The 22,069-nt window shown below is 39.1% G+C and overlaps 3 protein-coding genes across 6 annotated transcripts; 2 read left to right on the top strand and 1 right to left on the bottom strand.

Annotated features, from left to right (window-relative positions):
- The first annotated feature begins 456 nt into the window (after positions 1–456).
- On the top strand, positions 457–3,146 carry pgam2 (phosphoglycerate mutase 2 (muscle)). Its single transcript, XM_077497879.1, has 3 exons — positions 457–922; positions 1,008–1,188; positions 2,707–3,146. Exons 1-3 carry the CDS (start codon positions 506–508, stop codon positions 2,874–2,876), a joined length of 768 nt encoding a protein of 255 aa, XP_077354005.1. The 5' UTR covers positions 457–505; the 3' UTR covers positions 2,877–3,146.
- A 422-nt stretch (positions 3,147–3,568) lies between these two features.
- Positions 3,569–7,434, bottom strand: LOC144002552 (syntaxin-2-like). 2 transcript variants are annotated; one of them, XM_077497878.1, is made up of 10 exons: positions 7,043–7,434; positions 6,908–6,970; positions 6,744–6,826; positions 6,567–6,666; positions 6,265–6,339; positions 5,434–5,507; positions 5,177–5,285; positions 4,611–4,684; positions 4,374–4,514; positions 3,569–4,242 (listed from the first exon to the last, which is right to left on the bottom strand). In XM_077497878.1, the coding sequence occupies exons 3-10, from the start codon at positions 6,792–6,794 to the stop codon at positions 4,084–4,086; spliced, it is 783 nt and encodes a 260-aa protein (XP_077354004.1). In that variant the 5' UTR covers positions 6,795–6,826; positions 6,908–6,970; positions 7,043–7,434; the 3' UTR covers positions 3,569–4,083. The 2 variants fall into 2 exon arrangements, with proteins under 2 accessions (XP_077354004.1, XP_077354003.1); XM_077497877.1 differs by having other exon boundaries at positions 6,744–7,434.
- On the top strand, positions 6,918–20,728 carry dnai2b (dynein, axonemal, intermediate chain 2b). Of its 3 annotated transcripts, XM_077497874.1 has the most exons (13): positions 6,918–7,086; positions 11,591–11,670; positions 15,419–15,580; positions 15,666–15,787; positions 15,903–16,045; positions 16,115–16,228; positions 17,038–17,177; positions 17,273–17,395; positions 17,470–17,693; positions 17,923–18,058; positions 18,140–18,286; positions 19,552–19,782; positions 19,995–20,728. In XM_077497874.1, the coding sequence occupies exons 2-13, from the start codon at positions 11,647–11,649 to the stop codon at positions 20,004–20,006; spliced, it is 1,578 nt and encodes a 525-aa protein (XP_077354000.1). In that variant the 5' UTR covers positions 6,918–7,086; positions 11,591–11,646; the 3' UTR covers positions 20,007–20,728. The 3 variants fall into 3 exon arrangements, with proteins under 3 accessions (XP_077354000.1, XP_077354002.1, XP_077353999.1); XM_077497876.1 differs by lacking the exon at positions 11,591–11,670; XM_077497873.1 differs by lacking the exons at positions 6,918–7,086; positions 11,591–11,670 and adding an exon at positions 14,659–14,956.
- Positions 20,729–22,069: the final 1,341 nt, after the last annotated feature.

Genomic DNA, 22,069 nt, shown 5'->3' with positions numbered 1-22,069 from the left:
CACTACATGCTTCTGTACTTGTTGCACTATTTTTTTTGTATTGATTTTCATTTATAAAATCACCATATTATACACTATTGGCATGCTGAAACCTTATGCTGTAATTTAGCAGACTCTCAACAGTGGTGGCTCAGAGTTGATTAAAATTGCAGCAGATTGTGTCACTTTTCACTTGGAGTGAACTATCTGAAGCCAAGCCATGATCTTTACACTTTTGTTCAACACATCTTCCTTTAAAAGTCATGATGCTATTTTGGCTCAATAGCTAACCTTTGACCTTCGCAGGCAGCATATTCAGGCATCCGCTGCTATTGGGCGAGTGTGCGTGTCCATCGTGGTAGAAGATCTCTTACAGGTGGAACATGAAGGGGGTTTGCCAGTCACATGGTGCAAACCCTCATGCTGCTATAAAAAGAAAGTGGAATGTCAAGCGGGCTTCACTTTGGGTCAACCAGAGTGTGTGCACAACTTAGAAGGACTGAGGGTCACATAAGTCGCTCCAAGCATGGCCGCTGTTCATCGCCTGGTGATCGTCCGCCACGGGGAGAGCGCCTGGAACCAGGAGAACCGCTTCTGCGGCTGGTTCGACGCCGACCTCAGCGAGAAGGGCGTGGAGGAGGCTACGCGCGGAGCCAAGGCCATCAAAGACGCGGGCATGAAATTCGACATCTGCTACACCTCTGTGCTCAAACGTGCCGTCAAGACCTTGTGGACCATCATGGAGGGCACGGACCAGATGTGGCTGCCCGTGATCCGTACGTGGCGCCTCAACGAGCGCCACTACGGAGGCCTCACCGGTCTCAACAAGGCCGAGACGGCCGCCAAGCACGGCGAGGAGCAGGTGAAGATCTGGCGCCGTTCCTTTGACATCCCACCTCCACCAATGGACAAGGACCACCCTTACCACTCCATCATCAGTGAGGTGAACTAACAAAAATTAAAGTAGAAAATGAAATGTTTTCTTAAAGTGGTGCTCGATCATTGCGTGTTGTTTAATCGACAACCAGTCCAGACGCTACAAGAACCTGAAGCCCGGTGAGCTGCCAACATGCGAGTCACTGAAGGACACCATCGCCCGTGCGCTGCCTTTCTGGAACGACGTCATCGCGCCTGAAATCAAAGCTGGGAAAAATGTTATCATCGCAGCCCACGGCAACAGCCTGCGTGGAATCGTCAAGCACCTTGAAGGTGAGCACAAAAAGAAGACAAAACAAAATGGACATTTACGTGTAGTGCGTAAGCAATTTTTGCAAATACACTGAAAGTTCAGATGAGCAAAGCCTTACACTTGCACACAAGGACACACAAAGACAGCACCACACACACACCACACAAAATTACAGTATCCATAAATAGCAGCTATGGGCTCAGGGACAGGAGAGCAGGTCATGAGCCTGGTTCCCATTACAGTCGTGACCTTTATCTAGAAAGGTTTCAAGGAGTGGCTGGACAGACTTACACAGGCAGAAAGCTACAAGGGCAATCTCAAATGTCACTTAAGACAGTCAAAAATAAGGGACAGTGTGTTCCACAAGGTACAAGCTACCAAAGAACTCCCTAAAATTCTAACTTTGTCTTCCTAGTAAATAACGTTTTGTGGTGCACTGGTAACACTTCCAGAAGTTTTCCATCCGAATCTACTATTATAATTAGTACAATTGATGGTCCATCCAGCCATTTTGCGCATGTCGGCATTAGGTTCATAGATGAGTTGGAACCTGTGCTGGCTCTGGATAAGTGGCGGGGTACACCCTGGAACTGTTGCAGGCCCATTGCAGGATACATAAACAGCTATTTAAACTCAGTTTCACACCTATGGCCAATTTAGAGAAGCTAACATGGATGTGAAAGCCGTAAAAACACACGTGCAAGCACAGAGAGAACATGCAAACTCCCGCTTGCCTGAGATGAGATTCAAACCCAGAACCTTTCAACTATGAGGCAGACATGCTAACAATTAGCTCATCATGTTGCCATCCAATAATGTCATTAATTTAAAAAAATAAAAATAAAAATCTACCCTTGCATTACATAATGTTTTGTGGCAACACGTTTTGTTAGTTGAAGAATCTGGTAAAAATACTATTCACACAATGTAATAAAAGGTTGTCAAAAAAACAAAAAAACAAGCAAAATGTCACTGACTAATCTTGGAAATGTACAATCTTTGAAATTCACTTAGTTTTCCCACAACTATAGTTCATTTTCTTCTACTCTGATTTATTAAGTGAAGGAAAAATGAAGCTTGATGAAGCACTTTTTCTGATATTTCTGATTTCTGGTACTTTTTCTTATATTTTTTGACTCCTCTAGATGGCACTCTTGGTAAAAGATGCAGTGCAAATTTAGTCAACTTCCATTTCACTAGCCTTGACCTTGACCATCTAAAGGAGTAAAAAAAATATTTTAAGTGCATCATGAAGCTTCATTTTCTATATCACTAGTTTGGATGACTCGGTCCAAAATACTCGTTAACATTAAGATCACTTTATAGAATATAAAAAAAAAGAAAAAAAGATCATGCTTGGTTGCACTATCACAGCCACTAGGGGACCTCTGGGCACTGCTTTGATACTGTAATACCGAAAAAAAAATTGTGTTTGACTATTCTGACAGTATCTCCTTTTAATAGCAATTGCTAAATGTAACGAAAATCCAGCTGTGCACAACATATCTTATGACTCACTTTATCGGGTGTTTTCTCAGGCATGTCTGACGCCGCCATCATGGAGCTGAACCTGCCCACGGGAATCCCCATCATGTACGAGTTGGATGCTAACCTGAAGCCCGTCAAGCCCATGTCCTTCCTGGGTGACGAGGAAACCGTGAGGAAGGCCATGGAGGCCGTGGCTGCCCAGGGTAAAGTGAAGAAGTAAGCTCTTGCTGAGAAGCAGAGAGAAAAGAGACTGTCCTTACCTCCCATCCAAACATCCAACCTTCTTTGTAGTCCATTCCAACATGGGGACACTTGGGGCTTGTACGTCTCCCGTTTGCTCCAAAGAATGACCTGTCAACTCAAGCAGACAAACAGGCCCGCAATATACGCATACAGCTTAACATGTGCACATCCCTCAGTTGTTTTAAGTTGTGGACAAACCCACTTCCTGTGGGTCCCACCACCAATAAAGAAACCATGTTTTATACAGTAAAAACGTGTGCCTGATTCATTTTGGAAAGCCAATTAAATGCCTCTTTCCACTTTATAGTCATCAAATTACATAGTCCTCCTCACATTTTGCTTCATTTGCGCCCCATTTAGAAATCTGCGTTTTCAGCTTAGTGCAAAGGGTGCTGTGAAATCTTATCCAGGACACTTTGAGATGAGGAGGGAGCAGAGTCATTGGGTTCAACATGGCAGCGTTCCCATAATGCAGGGACAAGCAAGGAAACTGAATTACTGCACTGCTTGTATTACATCAAGAAGCGGGAGCGGAAAAGTCAATGTGGGGACACGATGGAACTACTGTAATTGTACATTGTGAAGGAATTACTATTTAAATAATGATGACAGGATTCAATCTCCTGCATCATGAGGAGAAAGTTTAAGGTAACTTTACACTCAGAAGCAGTCTATTAAGTGTTTTATTGTTTCCCCACAATAAAAGGACATTTCACCATGATGGTTGACAGATATGGACAGAAAAATCTAGCGAGTCATATATACGTGAATAGAATAAGTGAATGCTAGACGTGCTTAAATGCACTGCAATACAGCTTGGGAAGGTCAAGTGAGCTCACATTAGAGTGCTAGTGTTCTTTCGCCACCTACTGGGCAATCGATGATAACACAGGCCACCGGGTTGACGTTTGCACTTCCCAGGTTTCCTAGCGACCACAGTCCACTGCACTAATCCGGACCCTTCTTAACATTTGACCTTGGTGGATGGCTGACGTCTCCAACAACTCTTGGCTTGAATTGTAAAATGAGTTTTTTTTTGTATTATATATTTAAAAAAAAAAAAAAAAAAAAAAAAAAAAAAAAAACTTGGATTGATGTGTCTTTCAATTTGACTGCTAATACCAGAGCATTATTTCTATCATTGTGGCTTGGTCTGAGCTGTTTGGACCTGTGACTGTTTTGGCTTAAGTTTTCCTCCTGAAGGACTTGAAGATTCGTGGCAGAGACACTATCTTATAAGGGTTCTTCTTGTATGTCACTGCTTTGTGTGTCTCTTGTTTAGACTCTTCCACATACTCTGCAGCACTCGCCACATTCTTTTCTATGCTGTTCACCAACGCCCCCTGGTGGAAGGAGAAATAAACGGTTTATCTTTGAATGTCATTAGAATCGTAATTATTATTATTCATCTGAGATACTGTAGCAAAAAAAAAAAATACAAATACAAATAAAAAAAAAAACATATCAATCCCACCTGATTTTCCAGGAGCATGGCGGTGTCGGCCAAGATCTCGTGCAATTCTCTGATGCTTGCCTCCAGGCGAATGATGTCCTCGTGACGAGACTTGATCTCGCTCAGAGCTTTGCTGGAAATACTAGCTCCAGAGTCAACAATCTGGAAATCAAGAAGAGTGAAACTTTTTGGAACAAGCCAAAATGAAATAAGGCAGCCTTTCAGATACTATAAGTGTGTATTTAACATGCAACTGACATCAGATATGAAGATGGTCACATTGTGGCAGTTCAGCATCTCCTCCAACTCCTCATCTGTGGTCACCTTGTCCACTGAGCGGAAGGCAGAACGCGTTAAATTTATGATTGTTGAAACTGTGCCTAACTGCAAATATAGCTTCCACAAGAGTGGACAGAGGAAAGAATAGTGACTAAACAGTTCTAAATTGCCTACAAATGCCACAAGATGGCAGCAAAGCACTCCTGTAGTAAACAAGGCTGTGGCCTGTATACTGTAAATGAAGCTCCTTCTCTTACTTCAGCATTGTTTCTTGGCACCAAGATGACAAAGGTATTTGGCCTGAACAGTGAATTAGTAACATTTTCAGTGAATAACAGAGGTTAGGTTCCCTCAAAAATTTGGGTGGGGGGTGGGGGTGCACTTTCCATCATTTAACGCATTAAGACCACGAAGCTTTCCTAATGGCGTTTTGAACAATAGTTGGATGCAGTGGTAGTTTCGAAAACCACAACTAATCTGTGCTTTTTACACAAATCTGCATGGGTGGACTACTAAAGGAGAATGGGGACATGTCCCAGACTCACCAATCTGCAGCTGTCTCTGAATAAGGGCTTTGCATTTCTCTCTGAAGGCCACTTGTTTGTTGTGGTGACTCGTCATGATCTCAGCAAAGCACCGAGTCAGGTGCGCATGCTGGCATAAGGAACAACAGCAGTTAAAAAGAAGTTATTGGACAGGGAGAGATCACTAGGGTGCACCATCTGTTGCACATTGTTACTCGACTTTGTAAAATGTGCACCAGGCTAATGTCTAATAAATAAATAAATAGCACCGCCAGGACCTGATTGTTGTTAATACGTTGCATCACGGAGGTACCATTGCCGCTGCACTCTGCTGGGAAAGCATCCTGCAATGCTAGAAAACACATTCATATTATACCTTTCATTTTAATCTGAAACTTTCAGTACGTTGAGATGGTTTGGAAGAAATGTTTGGTGACTGTCAGTGTTCCCAACTGTTAAAAGACTTGTTTCCGTTGTCTCGCTACACTATTTGCAAAACAAATATTTGCTCATTTAATATTGGAATCAAGAATATGAGGAAGTGCAAAGCAACGTTGGTCACGGTTGTAAACACAAAACAGCCCAATTGCAGTATTATGTAAGACAATGACGCAACTAGTATACTTACTAATAATGTGAACTCTTAGGGTTAAAATTGTGTAATCAGCAGATCCCGGAGGGTTAAAATTGTGTAATCAGCAGACCCCGGGCCTCGGTAATCTACAGGTGCATCGTAACAATTTCTATTGTTGTAGACTAGAACATGTCATAGTTTTTCTTTCATTTTTTAATTGATTTATTTTATTTGTAAATGTTTCAAATTTCCTTCTATAGATTAACTACACAGCATGGAATACTGTATGTAATATAATTTAAATAATTGTTTTTCTTTCAATTATTAAGATTTACAGCAAATGAAAACAAAAATTCACCATCCCAAAAGAATATTACATTAAATCAACAAATTATTTTTATACAGAAATTAGGCATTTTCCTGTGTTTAAGTTTTTTAATCAAACTGAAATGAATGACCCCAGTTTTGTTGCCATTCATCAACAAAGATGTATGGTACATACTGAAATTGAATTGCAACTCAAAAAGGCACCTACTCTTTAACTTGGCTCGTAACAAGTTTGCATCAGTCTTGATTTTGTTGTTAAGCAACTCCAGCTCTTCTCTGCATCCTGAGAAGGGCACACCCATGATAAGAGCACAGTATAGTGGAAATTATACTTCAAGTTGAGTTTGCCTTTGCCTACTGACCATAAACAAGCATTGACAAAATGTCTATTAACGAACACAAAAGCAATTAACTTCAGTAGACATAATTCAACAAGTGTTTACGGCTTTTGAGTAATTGAAATGGAGCACCAACGTGAGGGAAAACAGACACAAAAAACGTATCACTTACTCTTGTCTGGGTTTGAGGAAGCAAGAAGTGCACTTTGTTTTTTCTCCATTTCGTCCATTTGACAGCGCATCTTTTGTATGAGGCTCCTCAGCTCTCCTACCTGTCCACACACAATTGTCAAGTCAAGACAGCTGAAGTGACAAAAGACAAATAAAACATGAACAGCTGCAGACTAACCGTTTTGAAAAACTCCTCCATGACGACTTTGCCTCTGGCTGCTTGTGCCATATCACTGAATCCTGCCTTTGTTGTTGCTGAAACTAGCAAATAAAGCCGGCTAAATGTCACCTGTTGCACCAGACACGGAAGCAAGATGCGACCCTATTCTCTATTCTCCCTACCTCTCTTCTGACGACGCTTCTCTCTCTCAGTATACCAAAAACTTGGCCGTCGTTGTAAACCTACTGAGTCAACAAGACATTTGAGTTTGGAGGACTGCCGTCACAAGCTAGGTTGAGGTAGAGCCAAGAGCACACCTGCACACGAGCGCGTTCACGTGAGCGCGTGGCCGTGACAAAAGGTAAACAAAGGACATGACTTCCGATAACTTTGTTTGCCTTCGTATTGAAAAATTTATAGAACCTGAACAACCAACTTGACACGTTCAAACAGCCTTCATGGCGTCGTTAGGACAGAAACGAAAGGCAACCGTTTTTTCCCCATTTGGTTTTATTTCATTTTCACCTGTTGGGTCGAGGATGGGGGCGGGCTCTAGCGGCCATTGACGTCGCACGCCATTTTGATATTTATATAGGATTTGGATAACCCTAACCCAGCCATCCAGTCTCTATATATCCTCACTCCTCTCGTATGTTCCAAATTTGAATTTCATTCCTCCATTTTCATGTACGCCAGAGCATCGAGAAGAGAGAGAGAGAAAGAGAGAGAGAGAGAGAGAGAGAGAGAGAGAGAGAGAGAGAGAGAGAGAGAGAGAGAGAGAGAGAGAGAGAGAGAGAGAGAAAGAGAATTGAAAATAAGTAATTATTTTAATTGGAAAAAAAGTTTGAAAAAATACAGAATGTTCTTCATTTTGGATGTTCCCCATAACACATAATGGCCATAGTTACACGTCGTACAGCCAAACTATGACATGTTTACCTAAACTAATATACACGTTCATCTCTTTATTTGTGGGTTTTTTTTTCAGTATTTTATTTGTATTGTATTGTATTTGTATTTGTATTTGTATTTGTAGATACATAATAAATTATAGTGTAACTAATTATAATATATATAATTAATGAGTATTATATAATTCATAGTAATTAATAGACTGAGTTTTGTTCTCACGTGAGTCACTAGCTTACGAACATTATCTGCAAAGTATTATTCCAACAGTGTGTTTTGCATTGAACTTGAAATTGCCCATTTTCTAAACATTTTTGGAAAGATATTTTTTTTGTCATAATTTTTTTTGCAATAATTTTATTTCTGGTTGTATTGAATCACATCTTCTTCAGTATAAATATATATATATATACATATATATATATATATATATATATATATATATATATATATATATATATATTCTACATGTTGATCGAAGAACACTCGTTTGTATTTCTGAAAATTAAATCAAAATTCAAATATTGGCTTGTGTGTAGTATATCTCCTTTCTTTTTGTAAAGGTTGATAAGATGTAGTGATGGGCGTGAAACCTTTGTTAAGCACCGAACCTTGGACGGAAATGGGTTGAGTTCTTGAATCCTCTTGAATCCTCCGATGAAAAGCAAGACTGCATTATTATTTTCACAAATAACAGAAGGCGCTGAAGATTAATCTCCATTTCATTCTTCTCGTCATCATTCACTCCCACTATCATTATAATCGTGAGGGAACAGAATGAGAATCAACAGCGAGACCAGAAAGCAATTTTATTGTGTGCAATTTGCCAAGGCCATTGAAAATCTCTTCAAGCACAGCATTGCATCTTTGTTAGCTGCTAATTAGGTGTAACAAGGTATACCACAATACAATACACAAATGAAAAAAACAAGTCCAATTAGAAAAAACACTGAACATTCTTGTTTATCAAAAAAATAATAATAAATACAAAATTCAGACATGTGTGTCAATAAATTCAACCCCAACACAATGAGTTTTGGCAGAAAAAAATATTAACGAATGTTTTAATTTCATAACTGCCAGAGGATGTAATCTTAAAGGAACTGCTTTTTTTTTTTTTTTTTTTTTTTAGCCCAGAGAAAATCTACAGGGACAGACACATATACAAGAAAGTTCCAAGGCCATCAATGTATCACAATATAATAATAAGGACAAGCGTGTGTTGCCAAAAATAGAAACTTAGTTCACCTTAACTTTTGGAAATGTTAGATGCCATTTAGATCTGTAAATTTATGCAATGGGACAGCAGTTGGCAGGCTTGGTTTTGTGGTAACCAAGCACAGCAGCATGATGGTTTTCTCCCTTTTTTAAAATTTTCATGCTGTGAAATAGCTGCAGAGGAGAGTTGCTCAGTTTGGACATAAAACCATATTGGATTTCATGTTGTTAAACAGACTATTGCCTTTTTAATATTGTTGTAGTATTACATTCTAAAGTGTCCTGGGATAAGCGCTGATATTCTCTTACTCAAAAATAAGGTCACAGAGATAAAATGGATGACGGATTTTCCACCAAGCTTTTAACAGTGTTGAGTAAAACCAACAACCTCTTGTGGAACTTGCAGGACACATTCTTAAATGCATGTGAGAAACTGACTGTCAAAGAAACATAAGATGCGCACTAAAACTGATTTAAGTGGTTAATTTTGCAGTCTCATGAGTAAAACATGAAACGGCACAAGTGGTGATGATGTCCCAGACTCAACCCATTGACTCAAACTAGAGAGAAGGAGATGAAACCCAGGAAATGTCATTTCATTTCATTTTGTTTGTTTGTTTTTGTGCATACAAAAGGGGCACAGTTAATCATGCTGTTGTTGTTCATTCCTTTCTTTTGGTGTTGTCTTTGAGAGTAGAAAGGTGCTTTCTGGAATGGAAGCAAGCTCCCTTCTTTCCCTTTAAAGTCAGCGCAGGAGAGCAGCACACAGTCTTTGACATTGCAGAAGCCGAAATAGATTCGCTGAAGTTCATGCAGAAGACCGAAGCATGCTAAGCCAAAAAAGGCCATTCTTCACAAAGGATAAAGAATGCTTGTATTATTTATATTATTTATCTTTTTACATGTATTTTTTCACCCTTTATTTTCAAATATGTTGCTTAACGGGCTATAATACCGCCACACCGATACATTAGCCCATCTATAGCATTTTGCATTGTCAGAATTAAACTGAATGGACTATTGGAAGGTAAACCCATGTGATTGTTTTTAAATATGCAACATGAAATTCTCTTTGTATTACATGTAGCATAAATCCTCGTTAAAATAACATGTAGTATAAGGATAAAGCTTAAAAGCCTTTAATCTTAGCATGACTAATCTAATCTCCTGCAGAATTTCCTGTTAAATTTATAACCCTTTCCAATTTCTAATTCATCAATTTAGCGAGAATCGCGCTAAAATTTCACCTGATTATGGATATGCAAACCCCACTTAAGTTAGCACTTAGTAGTATTGACTGTGAGGAGCATTTTGAGCATTTTTAAAGTTGCTTTAAGCGTGCCATTAAATGACTAAAAACTGAGAGAGTGTAAATGAGACCACAGTGTTACGCCGTCCTTCATTGGAAACATAAACACAGAGTGGCTCTAAAAAGTTGCATGAGTGGCCCCGATGGGAAGAGGGCGAGCGCTGGCATCAGCAGCATCCACAAACATAAGCAGCTGTGAAAATAACCGCCACCAAACAAATATCATTGCACTTGCTAATCCATCAACTCTCGGTCTTTCTTTCTTTTTTTTTCTTTTTTTTTTGCATTCATGTGTTTCTCACTCAATACTGTTTCTTTGTTTAAATGTCATTTGTGGTCAATGTTTTTCTGAGACACATCAATATATGGATATGGTGACATTTTCGCAGATAATGCAGTATGTTGTAGTCCTGCATGGAGGCTTATATTGGATATAATATGACATCAAGTCACCCTGTAATCAGTTATTATGGACTGACTAACTTCATGCTTGGTTTACATTCACGTGCTTGGTGATTTTTGCTAATTGTTTACTATTAGCAGAAACTATTTAATAAGCAATTGTTTAATATTACTGCGATTGGCTGGCAACCAGTTCAGGGTGTACCACGCCTACTGCCCAAAGCCAACTGAGATAGGCTCCAGCATCCCCCGCGACCCTTGTGAGGAATAAGCGGTCAAGAAAATGGAAGGATGGATGTTTACTATTAAGCTAACCTTTGAAAAGCCCTTTGACATGTTTTAGTTTTACATTTGACGATACATTTTTGGATTCATGATTTATTTTTATTTTTTTCAACAATGCTCTCTACACGCGGAATGCCTTTCACTTTTTTCTGTTTTGATATATGATGTAATGAATTGGTACATTCCTTCGGGGTGATTGGAAAAGCTCGGTCCCATCTGCCAGAATTGGCCCTGTTATCCGCATAAATATGGACATGGATTGGACAACCAGCATAAGTAGGGAGCTCCACAAATGAAACCATCATAAATTTGTGCTTACAGTTTAAACATGGTGGATTTCTGCCATTGCCATCTGCTTTGAGATTTGCCTAATTTATATACTTTAAGCTTACTCGACTTCTCTTCCTGATAACATGTGAACCAAGCTACAATAGCGGTAACAAGGAAAGAACAAAGAATGTTTTTAATGTAAACACCCAAGCACTGTGCCCTGATTAACATCAATGCTTCAATGTATTTAAATACACGAAAAGTATTTATAGGCTCATGATACACATCAAATCTAAACTCCAGTTCAGGGTCAGAGTGAAAACGGAATTTCCTTTCAAAGATTATAATCCTTAGAATGAATTCATACATGAACATTATATGTGAAGGTTAATAATTCACAATTCTTCTAGGTCAATAGACATCCCCCCCGTGATGCTTTCTCCCCGTGATGTTCTTAACTGGATCTCTGCAGGTTGTTGACAATTGACAACATCACCTCAGCATGAACTTGCAGACTATTCGCAAAAGATGGCAGCATTCATATCGATGGAGGTAAATCAAAGATGTGTGAAGTCTTTACCATGCATTTTCTCATTTTAGTTTGATCTCTTTCCTCATTTCAGTTTTTGCTGTACTGCGCTTCCGTCCAGGTTCTGACAGTCTTGTTTCCTAAAGCAGATCAGGGTGAAGTAAAAGTGTTGCTTGAATGGGATGAGAAAGGGTGGCAGATATGTACGCAGACCCTGTAACAGATGGGAGAATGTTTTTGAGGGAAATTGGGTTTTTATAGATTGAGAAAAAAAAACAAGGATGAACATAAATAGGTCTATCACAATCAAAATTAAACTCTTGAGCAAGGAAATTGGAGTTAACAAAAACTAAATAATTAAAATTCAAGTTGAAATATTTTCGATAGCAAAGTAAAATTAAAAGGCGACTACTTTAAAGAAAAAACTAAGTAAAACTAACTGAAATTATAGTGAAAATGTCCATTTTAATTTCATAAATTAGCTTTCAAAGTTAATTTTAAATGTATTGATTTGGGTAGCCCATTGCTGTAAAGTTGTGCAAAAGAATTAAGGTCAAACAGACTTTTGAGGATTTTACTTTACTTTATTATATTTAACAATCTTGCACTCCACAAATACTCCAATTATGAAAAAAAAAAAAAAAAAAAACTTTAATAAAGACTAACCTAAATGAAACAAACCAAAACTGATCATTCTGTTCTAAAAACGCGTTAAGAGTAACTGAATTTAAAAATTAAAAGTAGAAACAAAATACAAATTACCGGTAGTTATAATGAACAATCAAAAACTATTGTAACCCATGGCGATTGGCTGGTGACCAATTCAAGGTGTACCCCGCATCTTGTTCAAAGAACACTGGGCAAATTCCAGGAAATCAGGGGAGCCACTTCCATTGGCCAGGAAACAAGTTGGCTGTGTTCACTTCACTCCCACAACGGTCCAAATAGTCTCACAAAATATCTTCACTCCTGTATCATGGCCCCTTTTATCTACTTTTTGTACAGCAACATCACAAGCTTATTTAGATTAGTCTACATACATCTTAGATGAGTCTTTTTCTGGGCACCTTCAAGAAAGGACAAAGAAATCTCAGAGGCCATCACACATTAAAGAAATAAACATCATGTTTCATAGGGTGGTTACAACAAGGAGTGGGAGTAACACGTGCCATGAGCCATCTGTGAATCTCCTTTCCAGATGGAATGTTCAAAGTCCACACGTACATAATTCATCACAATTATCATTTGTTAGTCCTGCAAAAGTCCCAGCAGTGTTAATTTGTATGGACTTTCTCTTACCAGCATCCTTGTCATTTATGCCCTCTGCTTACGGTCTGGAACAAAGATGATATGATTGAACAAGAGTTGTCATTAGTCCTACAAGAATTTCTCATATGTTGGCACTGCAAGTAGCTCCACTCCTCCACAAGACTGTGCACTTTTGGAATCTCTGTTCTATTACAGAAAGTGGAGCTGCCCTTCACAATCTGTACCCACTAATTTGCATGCTTGCAATTGTGCAATATGTCTTGGTAAGACAAATAATTAAGATTCTGGGAGCAAATGTGTCAAGCCTGCTCTCAGATTTCTTAATGAGTTGATACAGAGCTGGGCAGCAATATTTATATTCATGTAATGTATGGTTATTAATTCTGTCATGCTGCACATGCCATACTTACAGATTACCTCCCTGTGGCAAATAGTGATTACTGAATGTTCTCTATTGACTCAGTGTGTAATCATTCACTCATCAATTAATCACATTAAGACTGACGCAAATGTCTAAAACAGCTAATGTCTAAAACTGCTATAGACAACAACAAATGATGTGTTATATTCAGTGGCCAGAGGACATGAAAAGCATGTGAAACACGACTATGTAGTTTTATTGGATTTAACTGTAGTCTTTCTAATGACCAATCACGGCTAAGCTTCAGAAAACAGCTGAGCCGTGATTGGGCATTACCTGAGCACTGAGAAACTGTGATGCCATTTTCAGTTGACAGCAAATGGCAAATTGCCCCCCCGATAGATAAATACGAATGGATTTTGCTTCATAGCACATATTCCACAAACACAATATTAATCAATTAATCAGAATGCCTTGTTGAGACTAATGGGGGCACATACAACATATTATGAAGAAAATGTTGGGGTTGACTTCCACTTTAACTCCAGTACAGTTACACTGCACAGTACCAGATAAGAAAATGAAATAAATAAATGTAAGTAATCAATTAGAGTGTTTATCCCCCCTCAGCAGAATAAATTGTCTCTCTTTCCTCCGTGGTAGCCCAGAGCAGATGCTCCCTCTGTTGCCTCTGGATCCAGACAGAGCCTGGGGACTGTGGCATCACGAGCCATTAATTTCTCCTTCAGCTCTCCTCTCTGTCACCTTCATCGTACCTCTTTATCCACGGGGTTGATAGCTTATACTAATTATTGGTCTTAGATTGGCAACTCTCACAAATTGGACATCATACTCATATGTGTTACACATGCTTTACATACTGTACAATATATCGGCCTAAGTGAAAATCCTAGGACTGGAGTCCCCAAAGATATATTTTAAAGCCAGACTACAAGTTCTCCCGGTGAAGTAGTCCCTCTGGAGTAGTGGTTCTTAACATTGTTGGAGGCACTTAACCACACCAGTTTCCTACATGCAGTCACTGAACCCTCCTTTATTGAAAAATAAAATGTGAGTTTTATTTATTTATTTATTTATTTATTTATTTATTTTTCAAATTTAAGACATGAGCACTGTGTAGGGTTTACTGGTGATGAACAAAATGAACAGGGAGAGTGACCTATTCATTGAATGTGGCTCGAATTCAGAAAGTGTTGTTGCATCCTAGAGAGAGAGAGAGAGAGAGAGAGAGAGAGAGAGAGAGAGAGAGAGAGAGAGAGAGAGAGAGAGAGAGAGAGAGAGAGAGAGAGAGAGAGAGAGAGAGAGAGACTATCTAGCTAGCCAGCTGACTTTTAGAGTTGAATAGAGTTTGAAACTCGTCGCCAACAGATTGTACTCACTTCCGGGTTCAAGACGTTGCTAGGCGACGACACCGCCATTCCTGCTCCGTTTTTGTCTTGAGTTTCGGTGGTTCTTTTTCGGCTGAATTGAACGGGATGGAGATCGTCCACGAGTACACGAAGCCCCGCAGGGATTTTGGCCGTCAATGTCTTTTCTCTGACCGGCCCGCAGAGCTTCTTGCGGACGTGCCTCCCGACTCGGACCTGGCGCTGCAGTTCATGTCCAGAAGCTGCAGCGTTCAGGCGCTTCAGTGTTCTCGGGACATGTCCGAGCACCAGGTAGTCTTCTAGCTTCATCATTTTCTTAAACATTTCTAGTGCTAAATACAACTGCAATAGATTACAATGTCAAAAGTTTATTTATTTCAGTATAGCTTAATTCAAAAGGTGAAACATATTCATTAATTTAAAATACTGGGAAAATACTTTTCAGAAGGCCAATTTCCAACTAATTTCTGTATTAAAAACATTCTAGTCCTTTTTTATACTCTGGTCATGTTATTGATTTTTTTTCACTATAGTATATTTTGTTTATTATAATCGTACTGTAAATAGCTCACAGATTGTATAAATACAACATTCACAACCTCGACAACTTACACTATTTCATTGAATTTGTATTATTTTATTTTTTTAGATCATTGTTCAACTTCTTTGTCATATGTCATAAAACAATTTGTGCATTAACCATGTCTGTGTTGAACCTAACCATCACTGTGGTTCATTGTGTTTACTTTCTAGGTAAACACAGAGAGGTTTGAATCAGAAAGCCGTGGACTAAACCATGTGGAAGGGGGGTGGCCCAAAGACATTAACCCCCAAGAGATGGAGCAAACCATTCGTTTTAGAAAGAAGGTTGAGAAGGATGAGAACTACTTGAACAGCATCATGCAGCTTGGCGGTGTAAGACCCTTTGTTGTCCTACACTGCCTCAATCTAGCCCGGAAGTCGTCCTGCACTCTATAATGTTATTTTCTCTGGGGTCCAGGTTATAGGGCACTGCGTTGGACAGAACACCGCCGTTGACATCTACCAGAAGTACTTTGAGGATGAAGATCTGACGGATGAAATTCAGGAACCGCCATCTGCTAAGACTATCAATGTTTTCAGGTATTTGATGACATACTGTCCCCACAGGAGTTCTTTTTTTTTTTCTTTTTTTTTTTCTTTACAGATTTTGGGATGTCAGACTTCCACTTCTTAACGGTTTGGATTGTTTCAACAGAGATCCGAACCAGGTGAAAAGAACCGTCACCTGTCTGTCCTGGCACCCAGACGGAGGCAGGAAACTGGCTGCAGCCTACTCATGCCTTGAGTTCCAGAAAGCTTCCACAGACATGAGCCCGGATGCATACATATGGGACATTGGTAAGTGTGACAGATATGTAAAGAGGCTGAGATACCGCATATTTACTTGGATATTTATGTATTTTCCAGAGAATCCCAACAAACCTGAGCTGACCCTGAAGCCAGCGTCTCCTCTTGTCTGTTTGGACTACAACCCAAAAGATTCGCACACTCTCGTCGGCGGTAGCTACAATGGACAAATTGGTGGGTTTGTGTAAAATATGTATCATAACAGTTCTCGTGTTTAGCACAGTTATTGAGGAGCTAGCACGGTCCGGCATGTGGTCGAACATCTACAGTAAATATCTGTGGGAGAAATTTCTGTCCCAGATGACTTTGGGCCAGAAACAGGGTTCACACTATGTTGGCGGCAGAGGTGGGTAGAGTAGCCAAAAATTGTGTTCAAGTAAGAGTAGCATTACTTCAAAAGAATATTACTCAAGTAAAAGTAAAAAGTCTGTAATTGGCTGGCAACCAGTTCAGGGTGTACCCCGCCTACTGCCTGAAGCCAGCTGGGAGAGGCTCCAGCACCCCCGCGACCCTTGTGAGGAATAAGCAGTCAAGAAAATGGATGGAAGGATAAAAGTAAAAAGTAGTCATAACAAAACACTCAAGTACAAGTAAAAAAGTATTTGCTGAAAAGAATACTCAAGTACTGAGTAAGTGCTTGAACATAAAGTCTGATTTGTTTTTAAAACTAATGTCATCAGACAATAATGGGCAAATTCTGGCAACTTCAAATCATAAAATTAGAAAAATAACTTTTTAAGCTTGAACAATGTTCGCCCAAGCATGCACACTCCATTCACAAATTGCGGCGCAACTAGCTCGGCGCTGTTTCCCAGTCTAATCACTCTTGGTTGCAGTTTCTTAAAGCGAAAGCACCTTTTTTTAAAAATAAAAAAGTTACTCAAGTAAATGTGACAAAGTAAATGTAACTCATTACTACCCACCTCTTGGTGGCTGCCAGTCAATGATCTTGATTGATGTGCATCTTAAGACTGTTGTTTTAGTGTTCTGGGACACCCGTAAAGGCAGTCAGCCCACAGACGTTTCCTCTCTGGAGCATAGTCACAGGGATCCTGTCTACAAAACCATTTGGTTGCAATCCAAGACCGGGACAGAAGCCTTCTCTGCATCCACTGATGGACAGGTCAAGATGCACATTTGAATTCTGACTCCATCAGCCCAAAAAGACTGAATGTTTTTTTGTTTTGTTTTTTGTTTTGGTTTGTTTTTTAATGCCAGGTTCTGTGGTGGGATGTCCGTCGACTGAGCGAGCCCACAGAGCAGTTAATTCTGGACCTGGGGAGGGAAGGGAACCTGGACCGGGCTTTGGGAGCGATCTCTTTGGAGTTTGAAGCCACCATGGTGAGTTCCATCTCAGCTACTAAAGACTGAGTCAAAGCAAATGTGTTTCCCAAAATGTCCTCTTGTCTCTCCAGCCAACAAAGTTCATGGTGGGGACCGAGCAAGGCATTGTTGTGTCATGTAATAGGAAGGCAAAGACTCCAGCCGAGAAGATAGTGTGCACCTACGACTGCCACCATGGACCTGTCTACGCCCTGCAGAGGAACCCTTTCTTCCCCAAAAACTTCCTCACTGTGGGGGACTGGAGAGCTCGAATTTGGGCCGAGGACATCAAGGAATCCTCCATCATGTGGACCAAGTAGGTTGTGAGTTTATTTACTCCACCAGGGATGTATTTCATAGGGCTGACTGGATTCTTCAAAAACAACTAAGCCATTTTAGCAAGTGCTGATCCTGGTAATGGTGTTTTTTCCCCACCAAAATTGTATAATTGTTACCCGTCATGCTATAATATTCTGCCATTATTATGTCTTCACAACTTTTATTTTCTGAGCCAAGTCCCACATTGATGTCTTTACTTGGATCAGATACCAGATGTCGTGCCTGACAGATGCCAGCTGGAGTCCTGTAAGACCCTCCGTCTTTTTCACCGTGAAGATGGATGGCGTGCTGGACATCTGGGACGTCTTGTTTAAGCAGAACGACCCCACGCTGAGTGTAAAGGTAAACTCGTTTCTCGCGTGTTCACCTAAAGTCTAAGAGCATTTTTCCTGTGAGAGAATCGAGCCAAGTGTTGTTTTTCAGGTGTGTGATGAAGCTCTGTATAGCCTGCGTCTGCATGAGAGCGGACGACTGGTGGCTTGCGGCTCTCAGCAGGGTGCAGCGACAATACTGGAGATCTGCTCGGGATTGTCCAACCTCCAGAAGAATGAGAAGAGTCTTATGGCTGAGGTGAGACCCTTAACTCATTCACTCCCAACCATTTACACTGATTTTTTCTGGATTTTGACTGATTTTGTAAGGCCCACTGAATATTGTGTTCTATTGGTATAAAAACATGGAACCTACCAAAAGAAAGGTTGCAGTCTCTTCTTTCATGAGAAAAAAAAAGTATATTTCTGTTTCCGTTTTGTAGCAACATATCAAAGTTTCAACATTACTTTTTGTAACATGGCTCTGGTTGATCGCTTATACTCTGGTGGCACCTGCTGGCCGTTTTTATAATAACTAGCATTACTTCAAGCATTCTCTTTAGTTCAGAGGCTGCATCAAAGCCTTCTGTATGCGGTATAATCATCATCATTTAAATATGTATAAATACGTCTTTGGGAGCATGATAATATTTAAAATAAAATTTATTTACGTTTTGGGGAGCAAATGAGTTAAAGTGGAATGTCAAGTCAAACTATTTTTTAATAGTACTACTCGAGGGCTACTTTTTGACCATGCATTTCCTGACCAGATTTATAGCAAAAATACTATTTTAAATATCGACAAAATATGTGCATATGCAGAAAATACATGCCACTAATATATTTTCTTTTCATAGTCCATTTATCAATGTCAAACTCACTCATTTTTTTATTTTATTTTTATTTTTTTTATTATTGAGATACTGTTTGTCTTGCATATCATTCCAAATCCACAAAAATATTAGGCCTACTCATATTGCAGTTAGGTTAGGGCAGTATAAGTGAAACTAAGCCATGTTTGCCATCTAGTGGTGAATGGTGAAATTACAACTTAAAACTACAGTTTATGCATATACGCAGTTTAGTACTTGCAAATTATAAATGAATTAAATTATTACAATTATTTGTGAATTAAAAAAAATTCTATATTTTTTTTTTTTTAATATTTGGAGTGTTTTCATTTTTTATGGGATTTATTCCCTATTTACGCCATTGAAAAAGCATCTTGAATGTTGATCAGTTGTTTTGAAGAATTTTTGGTCATTGTAAAAAATATAAATTATTAGTTTTAGGGAAGAAGCATGAGATTTCATATGGAATGGTCATAAAAAAAATTAAAAAAAATCCCCCCAAACCACTTTTTTTTTTTTTTTTTTTTTAATTATGAGGCAAAAATTGCCCAACCCTGGGCTTGGGCATAGAAAACGGATGGATATGTCGGTCCATGGATGGTGGATGACATCTTTTCTGTGGCGGCATTCCAGAAGAACAAGAAGCATCCACGTGTCACTTGTGCATGTGCAGATGTTAGAGCGTGAGGCCAAGCGCGAGAAGATCTTGGAGGCTCGTCAGAAGGAGCTGCGACTGAAAGAAAGGAGTCGCTCCGAACAGAGCCGAGAGGACGAGGCGGGCCGAGACGCGGCGGAGCGAGAGGAGACTCCTGAGCAACTGATCGCCAGAGCTGAGCAAGACTTCTTCAGCATGGTGGAAGCTGAGAAAAGGAGGAGGAGGGAAAAGGAGGAAGAAAAAAAGCAGGTGAGCACACATGGTTATCATAAGATAGCAATTCATAGTTAGTAATATTTTGGAATTATGAACAAAATAACACTTTTCTGATAACTGCAAAACAATATTTGTGCTTTCTCCTTTATGATAGTGACAGTGAGGATCTTATTAAAATCTAATCTTGAGTCATCTAATCTCACTTTCATTTATATGTATGTGTTTTCCCTCTCCCTTTATCTCAGATTAGCTCATAGATGGGAGGCAGACAACAAGAGTGCACCAGCAGAGCTCATCTTGGTGGGAAGCTCAGTCATCCTAAAAGAAAAGTGACCAGCATGCACCTGGGTGGTGAAGCGTGTATTAAGACTAGAGTCAGTAAAATTATCACTTATTATTATGGATTATTTTATTTTCCACATTATCTTGCTGTCATTAGGGTCACAGGTGAGTTGGAGCCTCTCCCAGCTGAATTGGGGCAAGAGGCCAGGTACAAAACTGTTAACATCCAACTATAAAAGGCAGCTTTAGAGTGACAAATCATCTCACCGACAATTTCCTCGTCCATTTACGTCAAACAATTTCTTACTGATTCAGAAAAGAATGAACTGGTAAAAAATAAAGGCTGATGTGAATTATTGTGCTGATTGACGCTTCTGTATGCCGCTCTGTCCTTAGGAGCATATCTCAAGAAGAATCCAAATCAGTTCATGTTATGACGTGCGTCATCATGACATCTTAAACTGATTGCAAAGTTGCATAATTTTCACAAAGGGTTTTTCTTTTTTTTTTCTTTTTTTTTCTCCTGCTATTGAAACAATTGTTGAAAATGTGTGCTGAATATAATACAACCAGTGTTGTATGTGATTGGTTAATTCTGAAGAAACAAACAAAGAAACAGTGATAATACATTCTAATTATTCATTATTTCATGTTTATATTTCGCTTTCTTGAAAAGATACAAGAAATCAAAACTCCATTAAATTGTATAGGTTACAGGCCATAATAAAGGGTGAAAAAGATTAGAAATTGTCTTAGCCTCATTTGAACATGGTTGTGTAGACTTTTTTATTAACAAGTGTTCATGAAAATATATTGTTTCATGTATATTGTATTTGTAATTAATTATTCATTTAAAAAATAATTTACAATAAATCAATTAATCAACCATTTAATTATTTCATTACGTTTTAACAAACGAAAACAAATAAATGGACCCGTGTGTAACTGACATTCCATCACTGATTACCAATGACAAAAGTTGTGCCACAAGAGCAAGGAGTTTGCTAAAGAAGAAATGGAGATTAAGCTGCGTGATTCATTAATTCCAGTTAAATTGGAATGAGGAACTCCTCCCCTTAAGGGTGCTTCTCGCCACCTAAACAAATCACTGACAGCTGCCAATTAAGCAGAGTGCTTCTATTAGACAGAGTGGCTGCTTGTGCCGTACTGTGTATGCTTTTGCATTAATTCACTTCAACATAGTTCATTTGCACCAAGATGGTGCCAGATCAATACATTTTTAAAACATTTCTTTGGCCTGAGCACAAAACAAAAAAAAGTTACCAGCTGACACCACTGGCAACATGTAATCTTTGAACTGTGGGTTAGTCTGTGAATCACGTTCTCTTCCTGTAATGTGACATTTGGATTTCTATGGGTGTTTTAAATACAGGACATTAAATGTCTACCTTAAAAGCTGCTAAAGAGTCAGGTGAAGGAATAATGTACCAGTATGTGTCAGAAGCTGTCAGTGTGTGATCGTAAGAGCATTTGATTATCCAAATTGCAGTCTACATAGCTTTTACCGTACATGTAATTGCCTTGTCAGTTATTCCATAATATAGAAAGGATACGCATTTCCATCCGTTTAACTTTGTGTGGCGTGTGACTGTGAGCTTGGGTGAATACCAGCTGACTTTGTGCGAGAAGTGGGGTACACCCCCGTGACTGGTTGCCAGTTAACCGCAGAGCACAGTATAGAAACAACCAGCAAGTGAACCAGTGGCCAGTTGTATACAGCAGATGGCGCTGTAGTTAAGAAAGGAGTATGGATTCCGTTATGATTGATTTCAAATACGAATTATTGGGGCCATAATAAAAAATAATACTGCAAAAAGGTAGCGTGTGATTAGTGTGTCTGGCTAGTAATAATAATAATAATAATAAAAAAAATAATAATAATAATAATAATAATAATAATAATAATTCTGATGCACCATTTGGGTGCTCCACACTCCACATAAAAAAAAATAAAAAAATCGAACCTTGATACTATCATTTTTCCTTAATACTGACACACAATAATAAATCTAAAATC

The sequence above is a fragment of the Festucalex cinctus genome, chromosome 15 (genome assembly GCF_051991245.1).
Source record: "Festucalex cinctus isolate MCC-2025b chromosome 15, RoL_Fcin_1.0, whole genome shotgun sequence".
NCBI lineage: Eukaryota > Metazoa > Chordata > Actinopteri > Syngnathiformes > Syngnathidae > Festucalex > Festucalex cinctus.
This window is presented reverse-complemented; position numbering and strand designations above follow the sequence as displayed.

Excerpts from the sequence above, each read along its gene's own strand:
- pgam2 (XM_077497879.1), top strand. The coding sequence starts at position 506 with ATGGCCGCTGTTCATCGCCTGGTGATCGTCCGCCACGGGGAGAGCGCC. Across the intron at positions 923-1,007 it reads ACCACTCCATCATCAGTGAG|TCCAGACGCTACAAGAACCT; the intron begins GTGAACTAACAA and ends ATCGACAACCAG. Across the intron at positions 1,189-2,706 it reads AATCGTCAAGCACCTTGAAG|GCATGTCTGACGCCGCCATC; the intron begins GTGAGCACAAAA and ends GTGTTTTCTCAG.
- LOC144002552 (XM_077497877.1), bottom strand. The coding sequence starts at position 6,794 with ATGGCACAAGCAGCCAGAGGCAAAGTCGTCATGGAGGAGTTTTTCAAA. Across the intron at positions 6,667-6,743 it reads TGGAGGAGTTTTTCAAAACG|GTAGGAGAGCTGAGGAGCCT; the intron begins GTTAGTCTGCAG and ends GTGTGTGGACAG. Across the intron at positions 5,286-5,433 it reads AACGTATTAACAACAATCAG|CATGCGCACCTGACTCGGTG; the intron begins GTCCTGGCGGTG and ends TCCTTATGCCAG.
- dnai2b (XM_077497873.1), top strand. The coding sequence starts at position 14,774 with ATGGAGATCGTCCACGAGTACACGAAGCCCCGCAGGGATTTTGGCCGT. Across the intron at positions 15,788-15,902 it reads AAGACTATCAATGTTTTCAG|AGATCCGAACCAGGTGAAAA; the intron begins GTATTTGATGAC and ends TTGTTTCAACAG. Across the intron at positions 18,059-18,139 it reads ACCCCACGCTGAGTGTAAAG|GTGTGTGATGAAGCTCTGTA; the intron begins GTAAACTCGTTT and ends GTTGTTTTTCAG.